The following is a 27,515-nucleotide window of genomic DNA, read 5'->3' as shown; positions in this document are numbered from 1 at the left end:
TTTACGCATTTCAAAAATACGTTCTTGAAAATTTGAAAGGAATTTTTATATAATGTAAAAAATGTACGTGCAGTTTGAAAAAATGTTTTGCATCGTTCAAAAATAATATTCATGACATTAAAAAAAGGTCACGTATTTCAGGAGAAAAGGTGATGGGCACGAAGAGTTTGGCAAGGTCGTGGCCAAGCTGTCAAGTTTGGCAAACAAGTCATGGTACTTGGACAGAGATGTGAGCAAGCATATGACCAGGGATGTTGAGAAGTTTTTCGAACTGGACTGAAGAATCACTGGAAATGGTTCAGTGGTGGGCATTGAGGGGCGTGGCTCAGTCCTCTTTGTCGCCCACAATGAAGAGCACTGGCTTCCGACAGATGTTTACTTCATTCCGAAGTTGAGTAGCAATATCATCAGTTTGGGGCAACTAGATGAATTTATCTGCAAGTACTCAGTGGACGAGGGGCTGATGACAGTACTGGACAAAGAGCGCAAGGTGCTGGCGAAAGTAAGAAGGGCATTGACAGACTGTACATACTGAACATTGAACAGTCTGCCCACTGTCGAAAGTTTCAGAAACTCATTTGGTTAGAGCTCTTTTACTATACCCTGTCATCGATATGGGCCGTCTATTCTTGGAATTCAAGGGCGGTGATCAATCTATACTACTCAATTGGGCCAGTCCCGTCGCCAACAGTATCAATGGCACTGGCCGCTTCGAGCGCCGCGGTATACGTGCTATGAGGGTAATTTAGGGAGAGGAAAAAGATTAGCCCGTCTCGCCAACAAGCCAACCCGTCTTCTACACTTTTTCAGCACGGCCGCATGAACACGCCCATCAGCTTGGATTCAAGCGGCCACCTCGTCGCCTCCCCGATTGTCGGCCGTACTCGTAGATCAACGTTGTTACGCTGCTAGGCGCCAGCCAAGCTCGTGGTGTCACGCACGCCGGCAAAGTCTTCCTCGACGAGGCCTCCTCCGGTCCTCCCCTTCCTCTTGCGGCGGCCACCGCTGCATCTATTCTTCGTCACATGATTGTGTACCGGCCGCTCGACAGTATACACAGTTGTCCGATCCCGACGAGCTCCCCTTCTTTGGCAGCCGCCGGCTACCAGTGAAATTAGATGTAGTGCCTATTTCAGAAGCTACCAATGCACGGACTCTATAGATCAACCAGAAGTCCAGAACACGACGTCTGCACCGACCAAGAGTTAAGTGATGAACCACCATGGTACCAATTACCAAAGACATAGAAGTTGTGAAAGTTAACGATCTGCACTCTAGTTTTTGGTGGGATGCGGCCTGTACTGACGGACGTGGACGTGCGTGAGAGGGCCATGCGAGCCCCGGCGGGAGGCACGGCTGGAGGTACGACCGTACGAGGACGGTGAAGTGGACGAGCGCCCGGCAGTCGAGGTCAAGTGCACCGGCGGAGGGTGGTGGCAGGAGTGCGCCGGGATATAGGGACGCGACGGCGAGTTCAACTACGGCTCGGGTAGTTGAACGAACAGAGCTACCGATTGCTGCTGGGCTGACATTACAATGGAAAACAGAAAAATATGACTAGATTACCCTCACGAAATCAACAGCGGGATGATTGTATACTGCTCTCCCCCCTCTATAGCAGTAGAGGGTACCGTAAAAATGCTCTTTGGTTATGGCATGCTCGTTTTGCAGTTGCACACAAAAGCTTTCATGCTCTACTGAAGGAAATCATGGAATCCGACTATGGTTGACATGGCAAAAAGTCTACTAAAGAGCAAGGGTCAGCCTGGACAGTTTTGGGGTGAAGTCAGTAGTGTCCACTGCAGTTTATCTGTTGAATCGTGCACCGACGAATTGAGCACTTGCACACGTTTGGCTGCATCGGACACATGAAGGAAGTTGGTGGTCACCTCACAAACAAAACTAGCCGACCAAAGTTCAGAGATGGCACTGATCGGGTATGAGCCAGACAGTAAGGCCTATAGGATGTTGGATCCTTGTGCAAAGAAATTGTGTGTCTCGAGATGTTGTGTTGGAAGAAGATAGACGCTGAGAATGAGCGTCGGGCGAAGTAGAGCAGAGGAACCCACATCTGTTGAAGTGGCAGGTAAAGAAGTGCCATGGAGAGAAGATATGGACAGACATCAGCTTGTTTAAGAGTAATGAAACTTGGGAGATCACTGATATGCCAAAGGGACACAAAGCAATTCGTTTGAAATGGATTTTACAAACTGAAGAAAGATCCCGGTGGCAAGGTCGTCAAACATATATGCATAAACAAGAAATTGCAATATACTCTGATTGCCCATCTTCATATGTACTACTCAGATCACTCACGCCGAGTTCTCTTCTAGGGAGTACTTTCCATTTACAACTCTTGAGTCAGCTAATTAAAACTTTTGGAGAGTCTCAGACGGCACCGTGGAAAAAAGTCAAAATTGCTACACTCAGGGGAGGTATCTGAACATTTCTCTACTACACAGTCCAGCCTAGCTAGCTTAGCTACATGGGACCAAACAGTGAAGAAACGGATCTGAGCAGAGAGACGAAACGAATCAAGAATCTTTGGACGTAAGGATGAGTACCATCCCAGCTGACAAAACTGCCGATCTTCCTCGTCGTTCGACGACCGGCCTCCGCCGCGTCCTGCTCGCTGAGCTCGGCCATCTTCTCGGAGTGATCGCTGATGATGCTGGCTGCGCGGGCGTCCTCGGGGAGCACGATCTGGTACCCGTCCTTGAGCGCGTCCATGCCGTCCCCGTCGAGCAGCAGCTGCCAGAAGGCGCCGCCGACGAGCGGCCCGCCCCGGGACGCCGACTCGTAGATGGCGTCGAGCACCGTGCCGAGGAAGCGGTCCCTCCTCTGCGTGGCGGACGTGGCGTTCTCGCCGCCCTCCTCCCAGAGGAACTTGCCGTACTCGGTGACGAGGAGCGGCTTGCGGAGGTGGCGGTGGGTGTCACTGACATGCGACGCCGTCCAGTTGCGGAAGAAGCGCGCCTGCTGGTCGGCGGTGGAGCCCCAGAGCCAGACGTCCGGGTAGAGGTGGATGGTGGCGAAGTCGATCCCGGCGGCCTGGTGCGTGGCCACGAAGTTGGTGCCGTAGTAGATGCCCCAGGGGTTGAGCTCCTTGCTCTCGTGCGCGCCGTCGCCGTAGAAGCCCTCCAGCCCCGCCGTGACCAGGTGGGCGGCGTCGATGGCCTTGAGGTACGGCGCCATCTCCTCCACCCACGCCTGCACCATGGCGCCCGTGGGGTCGGCGCCGCACCGGGGCTCGTTCATCAGCTCCCACCCGAAGATGGCCGGGTCGTCCCGGTACGCCACGCCGCTCACCGTGTTCACCCTCGTCAGCACCGTCTGTGTCACACGTACGTAGAGAAGAGACATCAATACTTATTTGGATTTAGATCATCGACGTGACAACGTACTCATTGACACGTATGTATATGGCACGTGTGGTGAATGAATTGACGATTACCTTGACGTGGTTCTTGTAGTAGGACTTGACGAGGGTGTTGTTGAAGAAGTCGTCGGCGGAGGTGAGGTTGTGGCCGCCGGCGGCGACGTCCTCCCTCGCCCACTGGACGTACTGGCGCTTGCCGCCGAAGTCGTCGAAGTTGTTGGTAAGACAGAGGAGGAGGTGTATCCCATGCCGCCTCGCCTCGGCGACGACGAAGTCCAGACCCTGCATGCGAAAAGCCCACACACAAGCTGTCATTTTGCACCGAGCAAGCTAGCCTCGCACCTGTCGGCACGTAACGTCGGCATCGAGGCCGACAGACGGATTGAACGGTGGCCTAGCTTACCTGGAACATATCCTCGTGGTAGACGCCCGGCGAGGACTGCAGCGGGTTGTCGCCGCCGTCGCTGAATGCCCAGGTGCGCGCGAGGTTGAGGCCGTGCGCCGACGCCTGCCGGAACGCCGACACCACCCCGCCCCGCCGCGACGGGTCGGACGCCATCTCCATGAGCCAGTAGGCGTTGAACCCGCTGAGGTACACCGTCCGGTCGCCGTCCCCCGCCACGAACCGCGTGCCGTTCACCCGCACCATGCCGCCGCCGTCCCCTCCCGCCGCGGCGGCATGCCACGGCACGACGACGAGGACAGCCAGGAGGAAAAGGCCGACCACGAGATCAGCCGGCGGCCGTGGCCTCATCGCCGGACGTACGTATGGCCGCAGCCGCCGCGCGCTAGCTAATGGAGCTTTGGTGTGCACGCCCCTTTGGCAGCAGACAGAGCGCGCTGACGCGTACGTGCAGTGCGAGCTAGCTTGCCTAATTTGGCGCCAACTTAACCGGTGCTGGGCCGGCAGGCGTAGTAATAGAGCACGGCCGGTGCGAGGCAGAGCTCAGGCCTGGAACACGCAGGCACCTCATCACTTTCTACGTGGACAAACACGTCGACGCGCGGATCATCCCACCGGTGGATCCACGAAAGCGACTGCTGTGTTTGAATAGCATTGTGCTCGGTGTATGTACTCAGGCCATTGTTGTCCTCGAATTGAGCTTGGTGTTAGAGACACGCTGACGCCGGCGGCCGAGCTGGAGCGCTTGCCATTTGACGTGTAGGCAAGGCAGGCGTAGCGGCCGTGGGGCCCACCTCCCAGAGAAGGGGAACTTGGATCTGTTTTCCAAACGCTCCGCTCCACCACAACGAGCCACCAGAGCTTGTGGTGGCTGGCTAGCCGGTCCCGTCACGTGATAAAATCGGCCGGCTTGGATCAACGGTCAAGATTAACTGTAAAAATTGTCGAAGGAAAGTGAGTAGAAGAGCAGAGACGCACGTATATATACCGAGCGTATGCGTATGCAACAAGCCACGAGGGGAGTGCATGTGTGCGTTCATAGGAATGAGTGTATGCGCGTGTATATAAGCGCTTGTGTCTGTATTAATGCTCGAAAAAAGTGTCGGCTGTCGACTCGACGTCAACGTTCGCGCGTCAGCGCGTGGCCTGCGCGGATGACCTACGTACAGGGTACAGACTACAGTGAGTGCTCTACACCTGTGTTGGTCTCGACCGAGCTGGACCAGGAGTATCAAGCTTTCGACATAACATACAGGTTTAGTTATGTGATGTGTTGCATGCTGGTGCTAGGGGCTGCGCACGTGCAATACTAGTGCGGTTAAACCACCGTCACAACTCACAACGCATCGATCACCATGCCGATCTGAGGTTTCGTTTTTTTTTTTTGAAAGGCGATCTGAGGTTTCGTTGGTCTCATCGAAGGCCTCGTCCTGTGTCCAGACTCCAGAGCGTGTGCCGTTTGACGCGTAGCTGCACATAGAAGTTTCACGGGGCCCACATACGGGAAGAGAAGAAAGAAGCAATTGTTCCACTCCAGGTTTTCGCCTTGGGACCATGCAAAGAAAAAAAAGGTTTTCGCCTTGGGATAGATCCCATGCACCAGACACAGTAGCCGGGTGCATGTAAAAACTGTCGACGGAGAGGGAGAGAGACGAGTTGTGCACCACCGTTCGTGCTGACCCGTCACCACGTGGCGGTATAGGAAGCGCGCTGTGTACGCCGCAGTGGCTCGTCCGTCGGCCGACCAGAGACAACGCCGACGCCGATCGACGTTGACGTATATATATGGCCGACTTATAAAGCGCACTGACATATTGACTGGTCTAAGCACCTACTGTTCGTCAGTTGCCGGAGAATCTAATTTGCGTCGTCGGTCGATTTTATGCGAATTAAGCAGACCAGCTCCGATAGCTCCTCCAAAAACCTTCTCTAAAGGTCATTTTATGGGACGATCGCACAATTTATGTGAAGTTGTCTAGCACCTACGTTTCTCAGTTTTCACAAATATCTTACCATAAAATTATTTTTCTCTATTTTTGGTTACAAAAAGCCTAGCTAATAGCCTGCTGCCCGCAAGAAGTCGGTGACACATGTGGCAAGGTGTCGCGGGTGGGCATGCGGCACGCTGAAGGAACTCGCTAGAGCGGCGGTGGTCGGCAGTGCTAGTGGTGGCATGGCGGCAGCCGAAGGAGGAAGAAGAGGCGTGACAGTGGGGAGGCTCGCCGACGGGCGGCATCGTCAACAGCTGCCGGCATAGCCGGGGTGCGGCGCACGAGGCACATCACGAGAGAGCTCCTCTCCTAACGACGTGGCGTGAAACTTCAGGCGGTGCTGGTGGTGGCATGGCAACGGTGGTTGGCTGTGCTGGTGGTGGCGGGCCGACGGTGCTGTTGGGTGGTGTGGTAGCGCGGCGTGGCGGCGGCATGAGGGTATCTGGGTGTGTAAGTTCAAGCGGTTTTAACCCACCAAAATTACACGGGAAGATCATCATACCGTAACCATGAGGAGAATTGGGGGAAATTACACGGGATCCCGTAAAATCAATCTGGATTTATGGAAGCTTTTAGGGGGCTATTTTGGCCTCAACTTCGCGTAAACAATATTATTTTTTACAGATAGGGGAGCTATTGGAGTTTATCTAAGACATTGACAAGGGCGTCACGTCGAGTGGCGGCGAAGCTTGGGGACGTCTCACAAGACCAAGCTAGGAGTGACGCGAAGCCGACACGGGGCGGCAATCTGAACGATGAAGCGCCACCATCCGCTCGACAACTCACATGTGCCATCACGAGGTAGCCAAGACAACCGCGATGAGCAACCACCAAGGGGTGGGGGAGAGGGCACCTCCTTCCACTCCCAGCCTGGCATTAGCCACCAAGTCACGACGGTCTGGCAATGAAGCACCAATACATGCTTCCCCATCAAGTCCCAGTGGACTAGAGGAACGACTTAGTGACTATCGACAGCCATCGACAAGCAAGCCCCGACCATAGCCCTCTTGCCTAGGCCTAGGCAAACCCGTGCGACGCCACACCTATGGTCTTCGTGATGATCCGCCCAACGGTGCCATAGCTACTCCTGGATACGCCTTGCCCACCACCACCGCTCGCGCAGCTCTTAGCCCACGACGGCCATTGTCGTTGAACGCCCAATTTTGAGGAAACCCGCATCACCGACATGACCACTGCCCACGCGCACCACCCTCATGCCAATACGCTACCATCGCCAGCCACCACCACCCGCGCGGACCATCCCCTGCCAATATGCTACCATCGCCAGCCACCTCACGAGACGCAAACTGCGGCCAACAAGGGAATGGGACGGGGCCGAGACCGGCGGTGGCTAGGGTTAGCCCCTCGTCGCTCGGGCGAGGGGGGGGGGGGGTTGTTCTGGCTCTGTGTCAGTCCTGACCTATTACGTCTAACAAATACCACTACTTTATGATACTTTTCCCTGCAAGAGGTCTTCCGTTGACGATCACTCTTAATTTTGTCAAGTTGATAGAAAGCCATCATGGCGATTTATATTTCATAGTAAAAATTGATATATCGTTTGAGTATATGGCTAGTTTTCATTCATTTTATGCTTTTCACATGATGTCAGGGATCACATCACACGTGTAACACGTGCCGAGTTGATTAATTGGGAAGATCCAACTCCTCATCATCATCTAATAATTACGAATAGCAGTCGCTGTGTAAATAATGGACCGTGTCAAGCCGGCACAAGAAAACACAGAGAGTAACTTTTTGCTTGCGAGGAGGATAACTGCACCTGGTTTTGTGCTTCGTGTTGGCAACCCATCCAACTGATCACACCAGCAACAGCAAAGCCCCAAAGCTGGACACGTCGGCGATATACTAGCTTACCTGTGCTTGAGATGAGGTAAACAGAGAGCCTTTTTCTAAAATTTGCATCGTGAACCGTTTAACTTGGTAAAACTCTGTCTAACTGAAGAAACTAATGTTTCACCAGCGTGGGACGCAGTAACATCGAGATGATGGGAGAGTAAATCATCAGCCCCTGCGTACAGCGCTCTGCCTTTTTGCCAAGTTGCGACTTCACCGTCCAGTGGCCGGCCGTGTTTTGACTTTGAGGTTAACTTGTGGAGGAGGAGAAGTGTGTGCTGATATGCTTGCCATTTTGTTACGTTTGCTCGACAGCCGACAGGGTAAATATAAAACAAGCCAAACAAGCTTCCTCTGCACGAACTCCCTTGATGCGCAACAGAAAGTGCAGCAACCCGATCGATCGAGATAGTCTTAAATTTGATCGCTTTCGGTGTTGCATCTGCGGAGATCCCTGAAAAGAGCTGTGAAACGAACCCTGATCGAACACGATGGACTGATGGTAGCACGGGACAGAGACACCCGCACTCCTGTCGCTCGATGTGAACTTCTCTACTACTGCATACAGTGTCCGAGACGACATCTGTCTTAACTGAGTGATCGCTGGGTTTCTTCAGATTATATTTCTGCATGCCATCATTCCCAGAGCAGCACGGTTCTTTCCGTTCAGGATGCATTCGCCATGGACGCCCAGGAAGGATCATGCTTGGCTCCAGAGCTGTCTACTGATGGATGGCCTGGCCTGGCCGGACACATCTCCAGCCTCTTTTCGCCTGGACCGCTCGTGTCAGGACATGTAGACATGGTGACATAGCTCAGCTTTGGTCACTTCAGATGCGTCTCACTCACTCTGATCAACTCATGTTCTTTCACCTCCTTCTTTCTTTGGGATGAACTGTCAGTGTCGACAGAACTTCCTTCTTTGAGAAACTGAAGATAAAGTCTTGTGATCAGCTCCCTTTGGCCTTGCGGTGCGAGGTCAGCTGAGTGCAAGATGACGGCTCTATCGATCGAGTGAATTTTGAGCAGTGAATCCAGGCATGCGTTGGCATCATCACGTCTGATTACTGTGCCTGATGAAAACAAAGATTGATCACCGTGGGGCCTCGGAAGGTTGGATGATGAGTTGAATCAAGTTAATGCAGGTCGGTAGCTGACATGTTCGTCTCCTCCTCGATCCTTCTCCGCCTCATCCAATCCAGCAGCAACACCACGAGAAACTGAAACAAATCACAGTGAAAACGACGGCACGTGGAAATAAATACCGAATTAATCGGCAATGTTCATGATGCAAAAATCAATCCCTTTCCGACTTTTTTTCTGATTTGTTTTCCACCTCATCTTTTACAATAATAATCCGATCAACAGGGTAACCGGTGAATGCATGAAAATGTAGGTTCTGATTTTTAACAACAGTTTGCATGGAATGTGCACCGCCATCAGTTAATAAAAGTTCCTCGCATGTTGTTCAACCTTGTAAAACAAATCTCGATGGTTCTTCCCATTTGGTCGTGGTTGCTTTTGTCGTGTCGCGGCGCCCGTGCACCAATATACTTTCTCCGTATTAAAATATAAGATGTTTTTGCAGTTTAAAATTAAACTGCAGCGTGCATTTTGTAGCACTCCTTTTCCCACAGGTGCATAGCCATCTGTAAGATAGATACCACAATATGATTGACACCGATCAAGATAAGAAAACGAAGAAACAGGGGACGGTGCAGAGACAATCAGATTGATGCTGTCTTCATTTATTTGCCACAGATGATGCCTCCCTGCAATCAGCACGTTTATGCCAAGCTATCAGTGTGTTGCTCTGCAAGACTAAAACTTCAGCGTCACCATAATTACCGCTCTAATAATGGTTGGATGTTGCCAGGTTTTTATAGGACTACGAAATAATCCTAAGAAACAAGTCCCTCCAATCAGACAACCCATTCAGAGGAAAAGAAAACTTAAAATTAAGAAACGTGCCCATGTTTTTTTTGTTGTCTTTTTACTAAGAACATGGCCCAATTAAAAAAAAACCATTCCTCTCCAAACCCTGCGCACCATGTTGCCACCTCTATGTAGTTTGCTCCTTCGACTTTGTCTTCATCATATCGATGTAGCCTTTGGTGCTTGCGTGAAGCATGTCTCAAATAATGGAGGTTTGGCTCTTAAATTTTCAGCTCTTCCGGTAGTGATGGTTTCTTCTACGGGGCGCTGGTTCGGCAGGACTGTCGCCTACTCGCCCTAATGACTTCCCGTCCACGATCAATACGGTGGTGCACCATCTTTTCGTTGTGTATAGGATGAAGCCGGTCGAACCCTGGGGATTTTAACATAACCTTTTTTATTATTACTAACAAAAGAGCCAGTGCGTTGCAACGGAAGAGAAAACATAACACACGCTCTTAACCCAACAATCATCACTCAAGACCATAATAGGTCCATCTCTTTTATTTTTGTGAGGCATCATATTTGTCTTGCCGCTTATTCTCCTTCTCACCCTCGCCGGCGATGGCCTCGGTGTTCATACAAAACAAAACAAAAATGTGTTTGAATATGGTTAAGGCGTCTCTCTCTCTCTCTCTCTCTCGCTTTCTCACTCTCGCGATGAGAAATCTGTCGTTTTCCCCTACGACATTTTTCCGAGGTATGCATGTGTAGTTATCGATGTTTACTTTTCCTTATATTGTTATAGTGGGTTTTTTATTTCCAATCCGGATCATCGCCGATACGAAAGGAAAACGGATCTTACGCTATAAATTATAAGTTTGCTCCCAAAAAAATATTTTAAAAATATTTAACAGGTAAATTAACATCATATTTAGATTTCACACATTTTTTCTAATAAAATTTCATATATAATATGTTAAAATCGAAGTTACGGTTTAAGATACGGATAATTTAGAAAATCACTTGTTTGACTTAAATATATTTCAAAATAATATTTAAAAATACTTAACAGGTAAAAATAATCTCATATTCATATTTTACATGTTTTTTAATCAAATTTCATATATAACATATTTAAATCGGAGTTACCGTTTAAAAGATATGGATGATTTGAAAAAACATTGTTTGACTTAAATATGATCCGTGGATGAATTACCTAAAACATCAGGGGTTTTAAAAAAATATAAAATAACGGTTCGGGTGTAACTTAAATCCGGACTGCAGGTTGATTTCAAAAAAACACAGACTTTTGTGTATAATATGAAAAAGTTTCGTTTTAACTTAAAACAGGACCGCGGGTTGATTTCACTGAAATAGAGGAACTTTTCTGAAAAATGTCATGACGAAAGAAAGAAATCCAATTTGCTTCATTATTAGGTAAAGAGGTAAAGATAAAGATTTACATGGGCATTTGCACCGCTATTTTTTAATAGATTTGAGAGCTTTCCCAAAGAAAACAATCTTATAAAATATCACAAAATACTGTTTGAAACAAGAAGACAAATGTAAACCGAGCGTAGCTCAGATGATTAGAATCCTTGTAATGGAACCAATTCACTAAGATTTAAGTCCTAGACTTGACACCGATGCTCACATTTTTCTAAATTTGTTTCAGATTTTCCAACTATATTCGTTGAGTGGGAGGAGACGTTCTTGTCGACTACAAAACGTCGGTGGTGACTTCGTAAATCTCAAGTCTCGATGGTACGAATAGCGTAGTCGGAGGATGTGTGGAGGTGTGTCTCCGTCGGATCTCATGGGATTTGGTCGGTGCTGATTTTCGATGAATCTATCCGGATCCAGTTTTTGTTCGTCCTCGTTCATGTGGTTTCAGGTTTGATCTTTCCGATCTACAACTCTTTTCATCGGTGATGGTTGCTGCTTTGGTGCGCTAGTCCTTTGGGACCTTAGCATGACGACTTTCCGACTGTCTACTACAACAAGGTTTGCCCGTCTCCGGTGATGGAGGGGTGATGACGGCGGCACACCTTCGGCTCGCTCCAGTGCTTGTAGTCGTCGCTAGGAGGTCCATAGATCTGGTTGTAATTTTTATTACCTCTTGTGTTCTCTGTACTACCATGATTGATGAATAGATTAAAAAATTTCTCTTGACAAAAAAAGTATACGCTGTTAAAAGAACACGAACACGAATAACAAGACAAGTGATAGAATCCATTGCACAGACACGTGCACGGCCCACCCGAATCAGGCACCGTCTCAAACTAGTCGGGGCCTCGGGGGTAAAATCAGGCCCACTCCCTCCTCGCCCGAAAAATCCAACTCGCTCGAATCGAAACCTAGGGTTAGGATTCGCCGAGCCGCCGTCTCGCCGTCGGCGCCATGTACAACGGCATCGGGCTGCAGAGCGCGCGCGGGTCCGGCACGAATGGGCACGTCCAGACGAACAAGTTCTTCATCCAGCCCCGGACCGGCGGCCCGCCGCCCAAAGCGCCGCTCCACAGCCACGACGACGGCGCCGGTGGGATGCGGAAGCCGAACAAGGAGATCCTGGAGCACGACCGGAGGCGGCAGGTGGAGCTGCGGCTGGTCGAGCTGAGGGACGCCCTCGAGGAGCAGGGCTACACGGAAGCCGAGATCGAGGAGCGCCTCGAGGAGGCGCGCAAGCAAGCCGAACTGGAGGCTGCCGGCGGCGGCGCCGCGGGTGCAGCACCGCGTCCAGGCGAAGGGTATGGATCTAAGAATTGCTCATATACCAGTTTTGTAATGTGAAACTGTTGGATAAGGAGGCCAGTGACAGATTTTTGACAAATACATTCATGTGCAAGTTTTGAATCTGATCTCTTCATTTGCTGTTGGAGGATATTCACATTGAAAACATAATTGTTTCCTGAATTTTGGCTCAGTATCACAATTTATAGCTTATGCTGTTCGTAGTGAAGAAGCATAATCTTGGTTTCCTGTATTGTTATTTTACAGTTCATGTGTGCAGTTTGTCTTCTGTTAGGTAGATTGGCAATAGTTTCTGACAAGAAAGTAAACTCTTCTCAGGTTCACGGGCACGCAGAGCCACCATGTCGCAGCACGCAAGGAGAAGAAGCTCGAGGCGATGAGGGCTGCTCTTGGGCTAGATGATGAGGTTGGACAGAAGAAGAGTTCTCAAGTAGACAGTGATCCGGAGTCTGGGGAGCTTGTACCTGGGAAGGCTGGATTCTGAAGAGTATGTTGGACATTGATGTTCAGAACGACAGGAAGGCTTTCAAGTTTCAAGGATGGTAAAAAAGCATAGAGAAGGAAAAAAGGGAATGACAACAGCACAAGTTCTAGGAAGAGTAAGCATGGGTATGATTCAGAAGATGATTCTGAGACTGGCCATGATGATGAGAAAAGGTGGAAAGAAACACATGAAGAAATCCTTCTTAGATGGAGATGTTGATCCTGTGATTGTTCATAAGAAGGCAACTATGTAAGCTATGTATATCTAACCAGTGCTTTTAATTGTTGGAGATGAACCTTGCTAAAACATGGCTTGATGCTCATTTCAGAAGGGTGTGTTTTGCCTTTTGCTGTCGGGAAATTTGATCATTTGCCAGGGACTTATCATTTGCAACCCTTCACTTGGGATTACTTGATTAGCCCCCATTTTACCTGGAATTGTTGATCATTTGCCCTATTCATCAATTTACTGATTACTTAATTTTTTAATCCACATAGTACATTTGGCACCTTTTGCAATTCCTCCCCACTCGTATCTATTTGCTGCAGATGATGCACAGATATCATGATATGATTGACAGAGACCAAGAGGACGGTGCGGATTGATGTTATCTTCATTTATATTTGTGACAGTGCCTCCTTGCAACCAGCACGTTTATGCAAGCTATCAGCGTGTTGCTCTGAAAGACTGAAACTTCGGCGTCACCATAATTACTGCTCTAATAATGCTTGGTTGCCGTCAGCGTAGTCTAGGGACCAATCAGTGTATCCCAATTATCAGCTACCAAAATGATATACATCATGTATATATCTAGTTTCAGGTAACAAGCATAGATGAATTACTGTGTGATTGGAATTCTGTACTCAGTATTTGACATGCCAATAACAAAGAGGTTTACGGATATCGCACCTGTTTCTGTTCTCTCTTCCAACTAGCAGTACTAAACTATTAAATCTGCTTAAGTGCATGATTCTTCTCAGTTATTTTGCCCAAGCTCGCAGACTGAATACTCCATTTCCAAGTGTTGGTTTACAAGGTTGCATGGGCAGAAGCCTAAGTGCAGAAATAGACAGAAAATGAATCTTCCATTTGCAAGGCTGATTCAATGTTGATACAAAGATCAGATAACATTAAAGAGGGGCCATGTCTGCAGAGCGACTCCAATGACTACAGAAAGAATTGTTCAAACAGACGGGAAAAAAGAGAGAATATTACATGCGATCCTGGAAATATCAACAGGAAAATTCAGAACTCAAGCCCATTCTCTCTAGCAGCATCGGCTAGAGCTTTGATGCGGCCATGGTAGAGGAAACCCCCTCGGTCAAAGACCACTTTGGTGATTCCTTTCTCCAAGCAGGACTTGGCTATCACTTCACCAATCTTTTGTGCCACTTCCTGGAAACCAAGCACCACAACATTGAACTCTCATCAGAAACTAAGCAGTGCCTTTGAGTAACAAACAATTACAGATGCAAGTTTTAGTTTGTTGATTGCAATACACCAAAAACAAATGTCCTCAGAGCATCATGGGCCTCTACAGACTTGTAGAACATTGCTGTTATTAGTGTATCGCACAAAAGCAAGTTCTGTCACTGAAAACCTAGATGTCTAAAACCAGCAGAAGCAACCATACAAGTTAGAAGCATCTTTTATTTTCTGAAAACAGAGCACAGACCTCTACAAGTTCTCTTGAGAGATACATCAGTACAATGTTCCCTCAAATATCCAAGTTCCAATAGTCTATCTAGAAGCTACTGCCTTGCCAATATGGCTCCACTCATCTCCACCTAGTGTAGGCTTCAACTTGGTGGATATAAGAACTAAGAATGGCCGTTTGATTTGACTGAAAAATGTCAGAATGCCAGCAATTGTACAATTATCTATAGCAAATGTTGAATTACCCACATATAAATAGGAAACAAGTTTGGTCATTTTGGGAATGTACAATGATAAATCTAAAATTCTGCTTAGACTCCTAGTGACAATTCTATTATAAACAAAAAATATATAGGGGAGTATAACAGACAGTGAGTTTGACAGCAATTCCTTACTGAAACCAATTTCTTTTCCAAAGGTTCAGCCAGTTAAAATGGTATACAGTACTGTACAGTCTTATTTATACGAAAGGGAACATAGAACCGCAAAACAAGTTGATATTATGTTGCGGCCATATTAGCTTAATATGAACGAAAATACAACTCAAAACCAACTTACAGTTGTTGGCCCAGCAGAGTACTCAAGCTCCTTTGAAAGAGCTTTGTGCATTGTTGAGGCAGAAGCCAGAGTGCACGACTTTGTATCGTCGATCACCTGAGCATACAAATGCTTGTTTGAGCGGAAAACGCTCAGTCTTGGCCTCTCTGTGGTGCCACTCACCTGAAAGGGAAAATGTGTAATGACCATATCAGTCCTGATTCCATTGACAATAATATAAGCTTATACAGTGGAAACATCACACCATTCGTCACCCATTGAACCATCCTTCTATCTTGGTTGGTGTGGAAAAGTTTTCCGATGCATATAATTTTTGTGTCCAATCACTCGATTTGTGTGCCTAGATTGCATCTAGTGCAACATTAAGTTAACCATCTCTCTTCTACATCACCAACCTCACCAAGAATCTGAGCTGGCATAGGATTACATACAAGTGGCATGGCGTTTTATAGATGCGCTAGCTACATTGCAATCCCTCGACTCTGCCTACATCCGGCGGCAGTCACTGGTACAAACAATTCTCTGCAAAACTAACCATGGGAGGCACTTGTATGGTAACTAGATGCATCAACAGGAGCTCAACTGCTCAAGTGCCCAATCTGACATATTGCAGACGTTCAGCAACACGAAAGACATCTGCGTTTAATTTACTGCCGCAATAAACTAAGGACATTTCGTCAAACGCTTTAACGGCATGGCATTGCCCTATCAACTCCATGCAGAGAGAGCGCGCGCGCTTCCAGTGAAACAATTGACCGCGCATTGGAAGAGAGACTTAAAATAACGGAGGCCAATCTTCGTCCCGGAGGTTCACTAGTACTAGTACCTTCTTGCGGAGACGGTCGTGGCGGGCGATGCGGTCGGCATTGGGCGTGGACACCTTGGCCTTGGCGAGGACGACCAGGGCGGCCCGCCGCGCCGGCGAGTGCGAGGGCGCGGAGGCGGACGGGAGGTGGACGCCGCGGCTGCCCGACACGAAGGCCGGGAAGGAGTGGGTGGCGCCGGCGAGCGCCGGCGAGGCTAGCATGGCTCACTTTGCGCTGCTCTGCTGGTCGCTGGGGTTCGTCGTCTCACGCGCCTAATGGCTCGCCTTATCCTATCCACCCTCTCGCGTTTCTTTAAGCTGCTCTGCTCTGCTGGACCGAATTACAGAAAAGACCTCGTAGTTTGGTCATTTTTGAACATATATCGTCCCGTAGAGCAGAGAAAAGGAAAATACATACAGTATAACAAGGCGTCTTATGGCTTCGTCAATCTTTAAAATAGTTGACAGCTGCGAATCAACCTGTGGTTGAGTAGGTTAGGTGAATAGTGGTATCCTCAACCCACCAGGGTTCAAATCCCGGTGCTCGCATTATTCCTGGATTTATTTCAGGATTTCCGGCGATACGCTTTCAGTGGGAGGAGACGTTCCCGTCGACGATGAGGCGCCTACGGTGACTTCGTAAATCTCAAGATGATATGCCGATTCAATCTCTCGGAGGTGCTCATAGGGGTAGGGTGTGCGTGTGTGCGTTCATAGGGGTGAGTGTATGCGCGTGTATATTAGCGCTTGTGTCTGTACTGATGCTCAAAAAAAAATAGTTGACAGCTTATTTTCATTGACAGCTTATTTTTATTTTTTAAAGAATGTGCGGAAGATGGTAGACAAAACTCACTACACCGATGGCTCCGAATTAACTTACCAAAAAAAAATCATCTGGTCGGATTTTATACTGATATTGAGAATTACAATATCTACAATCAAACTTTCTCAACATTGTGGTCAATACGTGACACTAGTGCACGTGTTGAACTACGGTAACTACCATGGAGATACCTTGATAAGATTTTTTACCATTACGACATCCGTGCATCTTTTACATACTTCTAAAACTAATACATCATTGCTAACTATGAAATTATTACTATGTTTTTCAACAGATAATCCCAGAGAATTGTGTGCCTTATTTGATGTATCAGAAAGGTAACCTTAATGTTTTAAACATACAGCCATGTCACACTATTAGGAAAACCTTAATACACAGAATGTTACCAGTAGCGCTGTACAAAATCAAACGCTACTGCTAATTAGTAGCAGCGCGCGTAAATAAACCGCGCTACTGCTACGACTTTTGCAGTAGCGCGTGCTAGCGAAAAGCGCTGCAGCTATGTTTGAACTGGGCGCACATGGCTAGCCCAACCTAGCAGTAGCGCGTATACTGGCCCAGCGCTACTGCTACGCTTCTTAGCTGTAGCGCGCTTACGTGTAAGACGCTGCTGCTAACGGAAATAAAATAAAGTGAAAAACAAGTAGAAAAGTAAATGAAAATGAAAGAAATAGAAAAAGAAGAAAGGAAAAAAAATAAAATGTAAAGAAAAAAGGAAAAAAGGAGAAAGGAATAGCAGTAGCGGGTTTCAGTAAACGCGCTATAGCTAATATAGCTATAGCGCGTTTCCGGAAACTCGCTACCATTACGTTTCACTTAAACAGCGGTCCTCCCCCTCCCCCCACCCCCGGCCACCACTTCTTCCCCAAATCCATCGCCCTCGCCGCCGTCTCCCCAATTCGCCGTCGCCCACTTCGCCGTCGTCTCCTGCCGGCGTGGACGCCCGCAACCTCACCGTCTCCCCCCGAGGCCGCCGTCATCCTCATCGCCGCCGCCCGAGGCCGCCCTCAGCCTCACCGCCGCTGCCCGAGGCCACCCTCGACGTCACCGTCGGTGCCCTCCACCTCACCGCCGCCCGAGCCCGCCCAGGACCGTCGTTGCCCGAGCCCGAGCCCGCCCTCTCTCCCCTCTCTGTAAGTCCCCCACCCCTCCCCCCACTCATCTCTCTCTGCATTTTAGAGAAAAAATTAGTAGAGCAAAAGTTAGTTAGGGCAGTAGGGTTTAATTAGTGTAGATGTTGCTTGTATAGTGTATAGTGATACTAGTAGATGTTAATTAGGTTAGGGCAATAGTGGTACTAGTAGATGTTAATTAGATGTTTTTCAGTTAGGGCACTAGAGTTTTGCTAGGTTAATTAGGTTAGTAGTGCTGCTAGTAGTAGTGGTCCAGTAGGTTAATTAGGTGATGTTAAATGAATAACCTAAATGAATGAAATTAGTAGTTAACTGATTTTTTTCCTTTCATCATTATAGAGCACTAAAGTTAACTGAATTTTGTTATATTATTAGTTAAATGGATTTTCTTCTACACTTTGTTTTTGAATTAGCTTGCGAAATTTGGACATGTGGTTGCTCGTGTATATTTGGACACTGTTTTCAGGGAATGATACTTAGTGGCCTATGTTTTGCCGGAATGTTGATTCATTTCTTTTCCGACAAATTTCAGGTTCTCGATTTGTCCACTTTTTAGCAAAGGTCATGCCAAAATTCTCCGTGAATTTCGGCATGACTTGTGCTACAAACTAGGACATATCGAGTGCCTGTGATTTGCCGCACCAGGAAGGAGTCAACATTCCTGCAAAACAATAGGCCTTTTTTATGTCATTATTCATTTTATTAGGTCTAGAATTAATTGACTAGATTTAATCATAGGAAACATGGCTAGCAACGATGAAGGACAGGGTTCTGGTGATTGCGACGACGCCTACCGGGCGGCAGACGAATTTTTTAGCCTTACCGACGATCAACCGATGTTATTGCTGGGCCCACCGGTGGCATCGAGGACTGAGACCGACACGCAGATCGGTGCTGAGACTGAGACCGGCGCTCAGACTCAGACCGACATCGAGATCGGCGCTGAGACTGAGACCGGCGCTGCCTCGGGGAGCGGAGCCGGTGTAGAACCGAAAGCAAAGAGGCAACGGGTTCCTAACAAACTCAGGACTACTAGAGTGGTGGTTACGAAGGTGGACGACGACAATTTTGAGCCAACGGCGCCTGAGGAAGCGCGTCGATGCTACGACAATTAAATAGGCTGCATCGTACGGACAACCGCCACCATCAACGATGAGAAACTACAGAAGATAGAAAATATGAGGAGCTCCCTCCTGAAGAAGTTTCACCAGATATTCTTGTTCCCGGGCCGGAATGAGAATGATTATAAAGATCCAGATGAGGACCCGGCAATGAAGAAGATAAACAAACACGCCATGACCAAGTTTAGCGACGCGTTGGCCGCCTGGAAAAATCGAGTGAAAGCAAGGATCATCGACAAGAAGGAACCCTACTCCGAGATTGTAAAGGATAATCCAACAATCACAGAAGAGCAGTTTCAAATATTCAAGGAGGCTTGCGAGGCCGAAGAGGCCAAAAAAAGTCTAAGTACATGAAGGGGCTTCAAGAGAGGAACTTTGGGAGCCACCACCTCGGAAGCCGTGGTTACGGCGGAAAGAGGTCCAAATGGGCCAAGGAGGACGCGGAAGCCACGAGTCTGGGCATCACAGACCCCTTGGCGGAGTTCACCGTACAGTAGGAGCGTGACGTCCTCAGGGCCCGGCACCGTTGGGACCCAGTGAAAAAGGTTTACGAGACAACACCGGTCATTACGGAGTTCATAAGACTGCTGGTAATTTTAGTTTCTGATCAATTCGACGGCACACGTTAGTCATATTTGTAAACGATCGTTGTGCCTTTTGCAGAGAGAGCAACACAGGATTGCGGCCGAAAGCGACTCACCGTCCGAGGCATTGGCGAGGCCCAAGTGAGACACTCCATTCAACCGGGCGTTGAACATACTGAAACGATAACCGGTGGATACTCGACCGTCGTATGGATGCGTGCACGGTGTCGGAGACGGCGCCACGTGGAAGAAGTACTACCGTGAGACCATAGAGGAGAGAAAGGAAAGACGGAGGTTAAATGAAGAAAACATCGACAAGAGGGTTGAGATTGCGGTTGAGAAGAAATCAACTCAGACAGTCGCAACAGCGGTAGCTGCCGCAAAACAGGTGGCTGTAGATATTTCTACTAGCTTGGTTCCGGCCGTTTTCAATTGGACCAGGCAAAATCCAGAAAAAAAATGCAGCGGACTTTCCCCTTGCTGACTTCTTGGCGGGGAGCAGCTCGACTAGCGTTGCACCAGCACCTGCAGCTGCACCTGCTCCCGCACCGGCTCCCGCACCAGACGTGCTAGGCGGTGCTTCGTCTTTGGCTGAGCTCGATGCCCTCACGGTATCTGTCACACCGTCCCCCTTCAATATAAATGTATAATCTCCCGTTTTCGTTGCCTTCCGGATGTCTCACGTCGCAGACTTTTCTTTGCAGGCCGACGAAACCCCGTGCACCATATTGTACACCATCGGCGACCAGAAGGTGGACGTGGGGTAGGCGACGATAATGGAGCCGAAGGAACCATTGTTCCACAGTCGGCCGATCCCCCCGAACGTCTTCAAGGTTTCCGTGGCCAGTGTCAAACCGGGCCATGAGAATTTGCCTCCTCCAGTACTACTGGGGGATGACGACGAGACACCGCGGCGGCTTGGTGATTTTTGCAATGCTGGGTGGGTCCTGTTGTGGCCAAAGAGTCTACTTCGTCTGGAGGCGGCCGGGAGCACACCCACGAGCACGCAGCCTCAGCAAGGTATGAACATCAACACCCCACCTACCCAATTAGCGTCGGGTGTCGGGTTGGGTGATAGCGGACGGGGTAAGGAGGAGGCTCCATTAGTCGCTGATGACGTCGCCATGGATGAGGATGAGGACGACGATGGCGCTGCTGAACAGTATGTCTATACTGGCGCCTCCTCAGGGTTTGAGCGTCATGAGTCGGTGCCTGAATTGCCGTCTCAACATATATTATGGACGACCTTCCGGTAGTAAAGAAGTTTAGGAAGAGAGCGAGGAAAGGCAAAAAAGCTGTTTCTATGATCCAGCCGCCTCAGCAGCCTCGGCTTCAGGACCGTATAGATATCCCCGATGCGGATAAATGGCATATCCCTGGTCAACCAATCCTACCTGCAACAGCGCTACGGGCCAGATTCGGCGATCTAAAGAGACTTCATGACGATGTGCTGCGGGTAGAGAAAGACCTCATCGCCTTGAAAGATCCAGGGTACCCACTCTACGTGGTTAACGTTTCGCGGCAAATGTCGTACGTCGACAGCTTCCCCGCGGATAAGTTCTTCCTCCGATTCGATTACATATTCGACATGTTTCACGTGAAGAAGCTGGATTTTACGTTTGTCCGCCTTTATGCCTTGCACATGAACTACATCATCGGGGTTGAGCAGATATCTCATATCTGTGTCGCCGACCCGTACTACATGCACAAGAGCTTCTTGGGAGTCTGCGCAAATCACCGTGAATACGCGAGGGATTACATCGTCAGTTTCATGCTCGCCAATAAGGACAAGGGGGCGATTCTCGTGCCTTATCATCCCGTGTAAGTCATCCGCGCTGCTATCCTTCGTCCTTCATTTCAATCATTCATTTGCACGGTGGAGGCTAATTAATTTGAGGACTTATTTTGCGCAGCGGCGGGCGCGCTGTCCTCATCATCCTCTACCCCCGATTCTCCCACGCTCTTTACTTGGACTCGTCGAAGAACATTCACAAAAAGGATAACCCCCACATCAAGGATGTTCTCGACAGTGCTATGTATTACTACCAATCAATGGGTGGAGAGGTCAGGGACAAGAAGATAAGGGGCGGCAGGGTCGCCTTCGGCCATAAGACCGACTTCTGCTGCATCCAGCAACCGAACGATTCTATTAATGATGGATTCTATGTCCTACACCACATGCTGGAGTACAGACGGGATCACCAGAACCTTCGCATGGCACCTTCTTCCGGCGATGCCCATATTCTGCAATGGGCAAAGGACATAGGAGATATCGAGGATCATTGACTTCGAGCTGAGTTCTATAACATCCAGCGCGAACTTGCCCAAATCATCATGAAGGAGGTCGTCGGAAAATCAGGGATGTTCTACGGAGAAGGACAAATGTCGCGGGAAGACGTCCGAACATGGATAGCCTCTCAGCGTCTCGACCTGAAGCCTTTCACTAGGCTCGGGGACTATCTCCCTGACTTGGATGGATGGAACGACATGTTGGAGTGATTGTCGATATATGACAATGTGTCCGTTTAGTCCATACTTTCTGTATGACAAAACTTTGAGTTATGCACGGTGAAACTTTATTTGTGATGTAATTAAACCGTCCTCCTCCTCGACTAGCGAAAATCACTCTAGTTAGGGCATTTTGGGGTACGATGAACTTTGTTATTTATGCTTATGATATGTTGTTTCTATTTTTGCCAAGTCTGTCTCTTTCTGTTGCTCAACTATATATGTTGCATATCATCGACTCATGTGATGATGCAGGTGCATAGATCATAGATGGCGAAGAAGTGCTACGCCAGGAGTATATATAGGACAAGTGGCCGGAGTGTCAGGCCGCCCAGGTGTACCGGTTTCCGGTTTCCGAGCGACAGGCAGTAGTTAGTTTAGGTTCACGCTAATGCGAGAGAGGGATACGAACTCATGTTCTCAAAGTGATAGCTCTTCTCGTGTATATCATTGTTTAGATGGATGACGATATATTTGCAAGTAATTGAGACTTGTATCGCTATTTTCGAGATGATGACGAGAGACCACTTTGTGTTGGATGATGATTATGATGATGACATGATTTGATGAGACTAATTGTATGTATATGCTATGATTACATTTGTATGTGTATGATATGCTAAAGATTATTGTATAAAGCCTATTCAAATACAAAACAAATACAAAACAAATATGCAGGAAAAAAACTAATAAATAAACTAGTAGTAGCGAGGGGGAAATTTAGCAGTAGCACCTCCTTACCAGTAGCGCGTCCCAGCAAACAGCGCTGCAGATAATATCAGTAGCGCCCTTTCCCAAAGAGCGCTACAGCTATTCATGTATAGCAGTAGCGTGGGACAACAGACGCTACTACTATACGTTAGCTGTAGCGCCTTATTAGTAGCGCCGGCACCCGCGCTACTGAGAGGCCCAGAACCCTCGCTGCTGCTAGGCTTTTCCTTAGTAGTGTCATCCTACGAGTCTCAACTGTCCATACCAGATTTCTAAAAGAAATGGAGACATGCAAATCAAAGGATGGAAAAAATGTATGGACAGTCGCAAGGAGGTTCTTGGAAGCAAAAGGAAGCGAAGCGCAAGAATTGGAGACAGGATGATCTCCATTCTCTATAATGGAGAGTCAGGGTATATATTGCTTTATGCTATTTTACCTTGAAGAGGGTATTTAGGTCCTATCTAATACTGATAATCATGTGCTAAGAAAAATTAAGTAGGGTTGGTTCGATGACTATGAGGATAATAATCGCATGACTCGTTATTAATAACGAGTAGAAGTTGTATGATGATGATTAGTAGACTTGTTATTATATATGATGGTGCATGATGCGAGCATGAAGAGTTATTATATATCAGCGGGTGAAATGAACATGGATTGGATTGAAGTGAGGCAACATGCATGTGGTCCAAACTTGATCAAGTTAGGATTAGTGTTACTTTCGACATGCACTACATGTTGCCTTCACTTTAATCTAAGCCATGTTTAGGCATAGCAGTAGCGTTGGTAAACCAAGCACGGAGATATAAGAGAGGACACTTCTCTCTATTAGCTAGCTAATAACAACCTAAATTAACCTCCAAACCCGCTGAACCAGCCCCTTTCAAAAAAAAACCTCAGCTCGCCTTTTGGTCCCGGTTGGTGTCACCAACCGGGACCAAAGTCCCCCCTGCCTGGGCTGGTCGCAACGGCCACGTGGAGGCCCATCTGTTCCGGTTCGTATAAGAAGTAGGACTAAAGGCCAAAGACATTAGTAACGACCTTTTGGTCCCGGTTTCAAAACCGGAACAGAAGGCCTTTACAAACCGGAACAAATAATCCTTTTTCTACTAGTGTCAGGTTACCCGTGGCCAAATATACAAGTCGTGAGCACTTTGTCATGACCGACACCAGTAATATGGGTCTGATTTTGCCTTGGTTAGCCGTGAGGCATATCATACTAGTAGTGGTCTCCTAGTCCAAGCTCAACCCGTCGTTGGTATAATATTTAGGTATTTTTGTTTTCATTGGTTTGTGTATTTCTTTGGTTTTAGTGTTTTACAGATGGTATTGTATGGGAAATATTTGAACTTTGTATGTTTCATTATTTTTTAGGCATTTTATAAATATTTTTTATTTCATTGATAAAATTCAACATTGAAAAGCAATCATTATACATTTAAAAATTCGCAAATGGTGGAAGAAAGAACATAACTAATGTTAATCAACATATATCTATGTCTTACGTGAAAATTTAGTCCCAAACTTAACTATATGTAATTGACCTTTTGAATTTACAAAAATTTAAATATTGTTTGGGAAATATATAACTTTGCATTGTGTCATTATATGGTCAATTATGAGCCCAGTCTCTCAAAAATGCTCATATGGGTAAGTAGCAGTGGCGACGCCAGGTTCTAGAGGGTGGGTATTCATTTTGAAGGAGGGTATTCATTTTGCCTAAATCATCACTGTTTTGCAAAAAAAATCGCTTATTTTATATAAAATTTCAATGGTTTGTCAAAATCTTGGGTATTCAACCGAATACCCAAGAAGACCCCTGGCGCCGCCCTTGGTAAGTAGTGCATGCGTGCGTTTATAGAGGTGAGTGTGCGTGTGTGTTTATGAAAGTTTGTGGTTGTATTGTGTTTGTAACAAAACATGATATATTATGAGGTCGTTTCTAGTTTCTACAATTCCATTATGCAATGGTATTACATAAACAGCCACATACTTATATTTTCTTGCCAAAATCACACAGTAGAACCATAAATGGTGAAAACATAGTACGCTGCATTTGGTTTGTTTTAACAAGACTTTATCGTTTTTTTCAAACACCATAGCATCATGTTATTCTAGAATGCCTGTGGCAGGGAGATAAATAAATGGAATACAACATTAACCCTCAAGGGCGAATAATCAACCGATTACACCTTACAAAAGTTGTCACTCCTCATCATTCCATCTGGCTAACCACCGAATAAAGACATTCTCTTTTTAAGTCACAGAACAAATTTGGCCCTTCTTTCAAATAAGTATAAGGGCATCTTCAACCGAAAATGCCTAACGGTGGACGTGCACTATGTGGACTATATTCAGGCCGTCTGTTTTTCACACTGACCAGATTCGCCCCTGTATTCACGGGGCCTGTCCCCCCGTAGACGCTTGCCCCCCATGTATCTCGGCTGCCAGAGATAGTGATGTGGTGACAGAATCTAGGCGTTGTTCCATGTACCGCGGCACACTCGAGGTCTGTTGCTGTGCCAAAAGTATACAGGGCAGCCTGGGCACATGTCTCTTCCTCTCACGTGACTCATTACAATAATATCCCGCCACTCACGGCACAGTTGTAGCTAGCCCCGGTACATCCTCACGCTATAAACATTAGCGATCATTTTTAGCCATACGTTTTAACCTCGCCCACCAGACACAATATTAATTTTTTTCTTGATGCGAAAATGATATCAATTCCTACCGCGTAATATAATCGCCCGTGTTTCACAGCCAAAAAAACACAATTAGCCAGTCAACAATTTTTTATACACTTTTTAACTACTTTTACCGGCCGCTTTTAAGCATTATCCATACGGTTCTGCCATAATAAATATATTGGTAATTCGTTTTTACACAGCTAGCAACCGAAGTAGTTGGTTAGGGTGAACATCTACAGCCCTCGTAATGGGCAAGATGGAACAACAGCGTGCGGCACTGTTTTTGTCACGTCCCGACGTGCAAAAAGCTACCTTTCCAGGCCCACCCCCATCAAAGCAATCCCAGTGCTCTAGTCACTTCACGCATTTACTGCATCTACACGCGCAGCTCATCTTCTTCAACAATCCGTTCTCCCCACCCACCCACCAACCAGAGTCCCAGGAAGAACAAGGAGGCGATCTAGCAGGGAGAACGCCATGGCCGCGCATAGCAGCTCATACACCCGCCAGTTAGCGGTCAGCATTTAGGTTTTTGCCTATCAGCGACCTGTTCAGCACGAAGCCGCCGCCGAAAAAGGTATGAACGGCCTCACGCTTTTCAGTAACGATTTAGCAGTTCTTCCTAAATCTCACTAGTTTGCCTGCCATTAAGTTCTGTAGTTCATGGTGTTTGTCGGAATGGATAATCATTTTGCTGCGGAGGGATCAGCAAGAGTTATTAATCAAGATACAATGAGCGAGTTTTCCCCGGATGAGTTAGATAGCGATGGCGATTGTTCTGGCGGATCCAGCGGTGTGCCAGGGACACCATCAATTACGTCTAGGCTCTCGTTGTTGAAGTTAGGCTCTGTTATTTCCAAGTTTTCGGACTTCAAGAAACAACTAGTCAGAGAAATAGTTTTTGATGGTTTGCTTCGGATTAAGTCGTGGCAAAAGATCAATCTTAAGTACAGTGCTTACCTCATGGATAGAGTCGATGTTGACAGCAGCGTGATCAACCTGGAAGGCCAGGGCATGCTTGAGCTTACAGACAAGTCAGTTCACTCTATTTTTGCAATACCACGCGGTGAGCTAGCAATTGGACCTGAATGTGTCGAACCATCAGAAGCTTGCATTGAGTATACACGTTTTGCAGCTAGCATCAGTGACAAAGGTACACACAGCTTGAAGGAGGCAGAGGCATACCTGTTACGGGACATCACAGCCCAGTCCAGACAGATTGATATCCAGTGTTTCAAAATTGCATTCGTCATCTTTGTAGTTGGCCATGTTCTTGCCCCATCAGCCAAGCATGACTACATAACAATAGATTTCTGGGCTGCCCTGAATGATGTTAGCAAAATCAGAAAATGGAACTGGTGCAGCTACCTTCTGAAGCACCTGTTCCATGCTGTCAGGAAATTCAAGTCAGATGTCTCTAAGCGAAACCCGACCATTCACATTGTCGGATGCCATTTGTTCCTATAGGTATTAATCCGAGAACATCGACCACTACCATACTTTTTGTGTTCGCTCACATCTTTGTTACCTTAATTTGACAATGACAATTTCATTTGTTTCAGGTGTTCGTCCTGGACAGCCTAGACCTTGGTCAAATGAACAAGCCACGCGGAATGTATCCAAGGATAGCGCTTTTTGAGTATGAGTCCATGAAAAAGATGATTGAGATCATAGCGGTCAGCATGGGAGGAGGTGAAATATCATACCACGGCGCATCGGTCAGTTTACGAAAATCCATGCCAAAACAAAAACAGCGAATAAAACCAATTAGGCACAAAATAACTTGTACCTAACGCCATTTTTTTCTCTGGTCAGGTTCGGTCTGAACAAAACATCAGCAAGGGCCTCGTCTGCGCATCCACTGATCCTGCAGACAAAACATTCCAAGGACATCCACCACGATGAAACGAGCCCAGATGTCCTCCGCCCCTATTTTAAGAGCTACCTACGCCAAAATTGGACCCCAAGATTTCTCAAACCATCTACGGACAAACCACCCATCAATAGTAAGTACATGTATCGATCTTTTTTTGGTCAACCAATCTGAATCCCAGCGTAGTTCATACTAATTTATGAAAATCCTTTTTCCCAATAGTCCAGCGAGAAGCTTGGGATACTCCTCCGAGAGCAAAATGCGCGTGGGTTGGCCAACATTTCGGAG

At 47.4% G+C, this 27,515-nt stretch overlaps 3 protein-coding genes across 3 annotated transcripts; 1 reads left to right on the top strand and 2 right to left on the bottom strand.

The window, feature by feature from the left end:
* Nucleotides 1-2,233: 2,233 nt before the first annotated feature.
* On the bottom strand, nt 2,234-4,441 carry LOC125554307 (mannan endo-1,4-beta-mannosidase 4). Its single transcript, XM_048717884.2, has 3 exons — nt 3,783-4,441; nt 3,455-3,661; nt 2,234-3,333 (listed from the first exon to the last, which is right to left on the bottom strand). The coding sequence occupies exons 1-3, from the start codon at nt 4,131-4,133 to the stop codon at nt 2,482-2,484; spliced, it is 1,410 nt and encodes a 469-aa protein (XP_048573841.1). The 5' UTR covers nt 4,134-4,441; the 3' UTR covers nt 2,234-2,481.
* A 7,356-nt stretch (nt 4,442-11,797) lies between these two features.
* On the top strand, nt 11,798-13,093 carry LOC125552946 (pre-mRNA-splicing factor CWC21). Its single transcript, XM_048716670.2, has 2 exons — nt 11,798-12,255; nt 12,578-13,093. The coding sequence occupies exons 1-2, from the start codon at nt 11,909-11,911 to the stop codon at nt 12,741-12,743; spliced, it is 513 nt and encodes a 170-aa protein (XP_048572627.1). The 5' UTR covers nt 11,798-11,908; the 3' UTR covers nt 12,744-13,093.
* Nucleotides 13,094-13,809: 716 nt separating this feature from the next.
* On the bottom strand, nt 13,810-16,087 carry LOC125552945 (large ribosomal subunit protein uL18c). Its single transcript, XM_048716669.1, has 3 exons — nt 15,784-16,087; nt 14,958-15,119; nt 13,810-14,138 (listed from the first exon to the last, which is right to left on the bottom strand). The coding sequence occupies exons 1-3, from the start codon at nt 15,982-15,984 to the stop codon at nt 13,989-13,991; spliced, it is 513 nt and encodes a 170-aa protein (XP_048572626.1). The 5' UTR covers nt 15,985-16,087; the 3' UTR covers nt 13,810-13,988.
* Nucleotides 16,088-27,515: the final 11,428 nt, after the last annotated feature.

This window comes from Triticum urartu, chromosome 4A, assembly GCF_056163025.1.
Source record: "Triticum urartu cultivar PI428250 chromosome 4A, HENAU_Tu73, whole genome shotgun sequence".
Classification (NCBI taxonomy): Eukaryota; Viridiplantae; Streptophyta; class Magnoliopsida; order Poales; family Poaceae; genus Triticum; species Triticum urartu.
This window is presented reverse-complemented; position numbering and strand designations above follow the sequence as displayed.

What these genes read in the sequence shown, in the direction of transcription:
- LOC125552946 (XM_048716670.2), top strand. Translation starts at nt 11,909, where the DNA reads ATGTACAACGGCATCGGGCTGCAGAGCGCGCGCGGGTCCGGCACGAAT. An exon ending in GCACCGCGTCCAGGCGAAGG is followed by an intron (nt 12,256 to 12,577) that starts GTATGGATCTAA and finishes AACTCTTCTCAG; the next exon opens with GTTCACGGGCACGCAGAGCC.
- LOC125554307 (XM_048717884.2), bottom strand. Translation starts at nt 4,133, where the DNA reads ATGAGGCCACGGCCGCCGGCTGATCTCGTGGTCGGCCTTTTCCTCCTG. An exon ending in ACCACGAGGATATGTTCCAG is followed by an intron (nt 3,662 to 3,782) that starts GTAAGCTAGGCC and finishes TTTCGCATGCAG; the next exon opens with GGTCTGGACTTCGTCGTCGC. An exon ending in ACTACAAGAACCACGTCAAG is followed by an intron (nt 3,334 to 3,454) that starts GTAATCGTCAAT and finishes CGTGTGACACAG; the next exon opens with ACGGTGCTGACGAGGGTGAA.
- LOC125552945 (XM_048716669.1), bottom strand. Translation starts at nt 15,984, where the DNA reads ATGCTAGCCTCGCCGGCGCTCGCCGGCGCCACCCACTCCTTCCCGGCC. An exon ending in ACGACCGTCTCCGCAAGAAG is followed by an intron (nt 15,120 to 15,783) that starts GTACTAGTACTA and finishes TTTCCCTTTCAG; the next exon opens with GTGAGTGGCACCACAGAGAG. An exon ending in ACTCTGCTGGGCCAACAACT is followed by an intron (nt 14,139 to 14,957) that starts GTAAGTTGGTTT and finishes CTTGGTTTCCAG; the next exon opens with GAAGTGGCACAAAAGATTGG.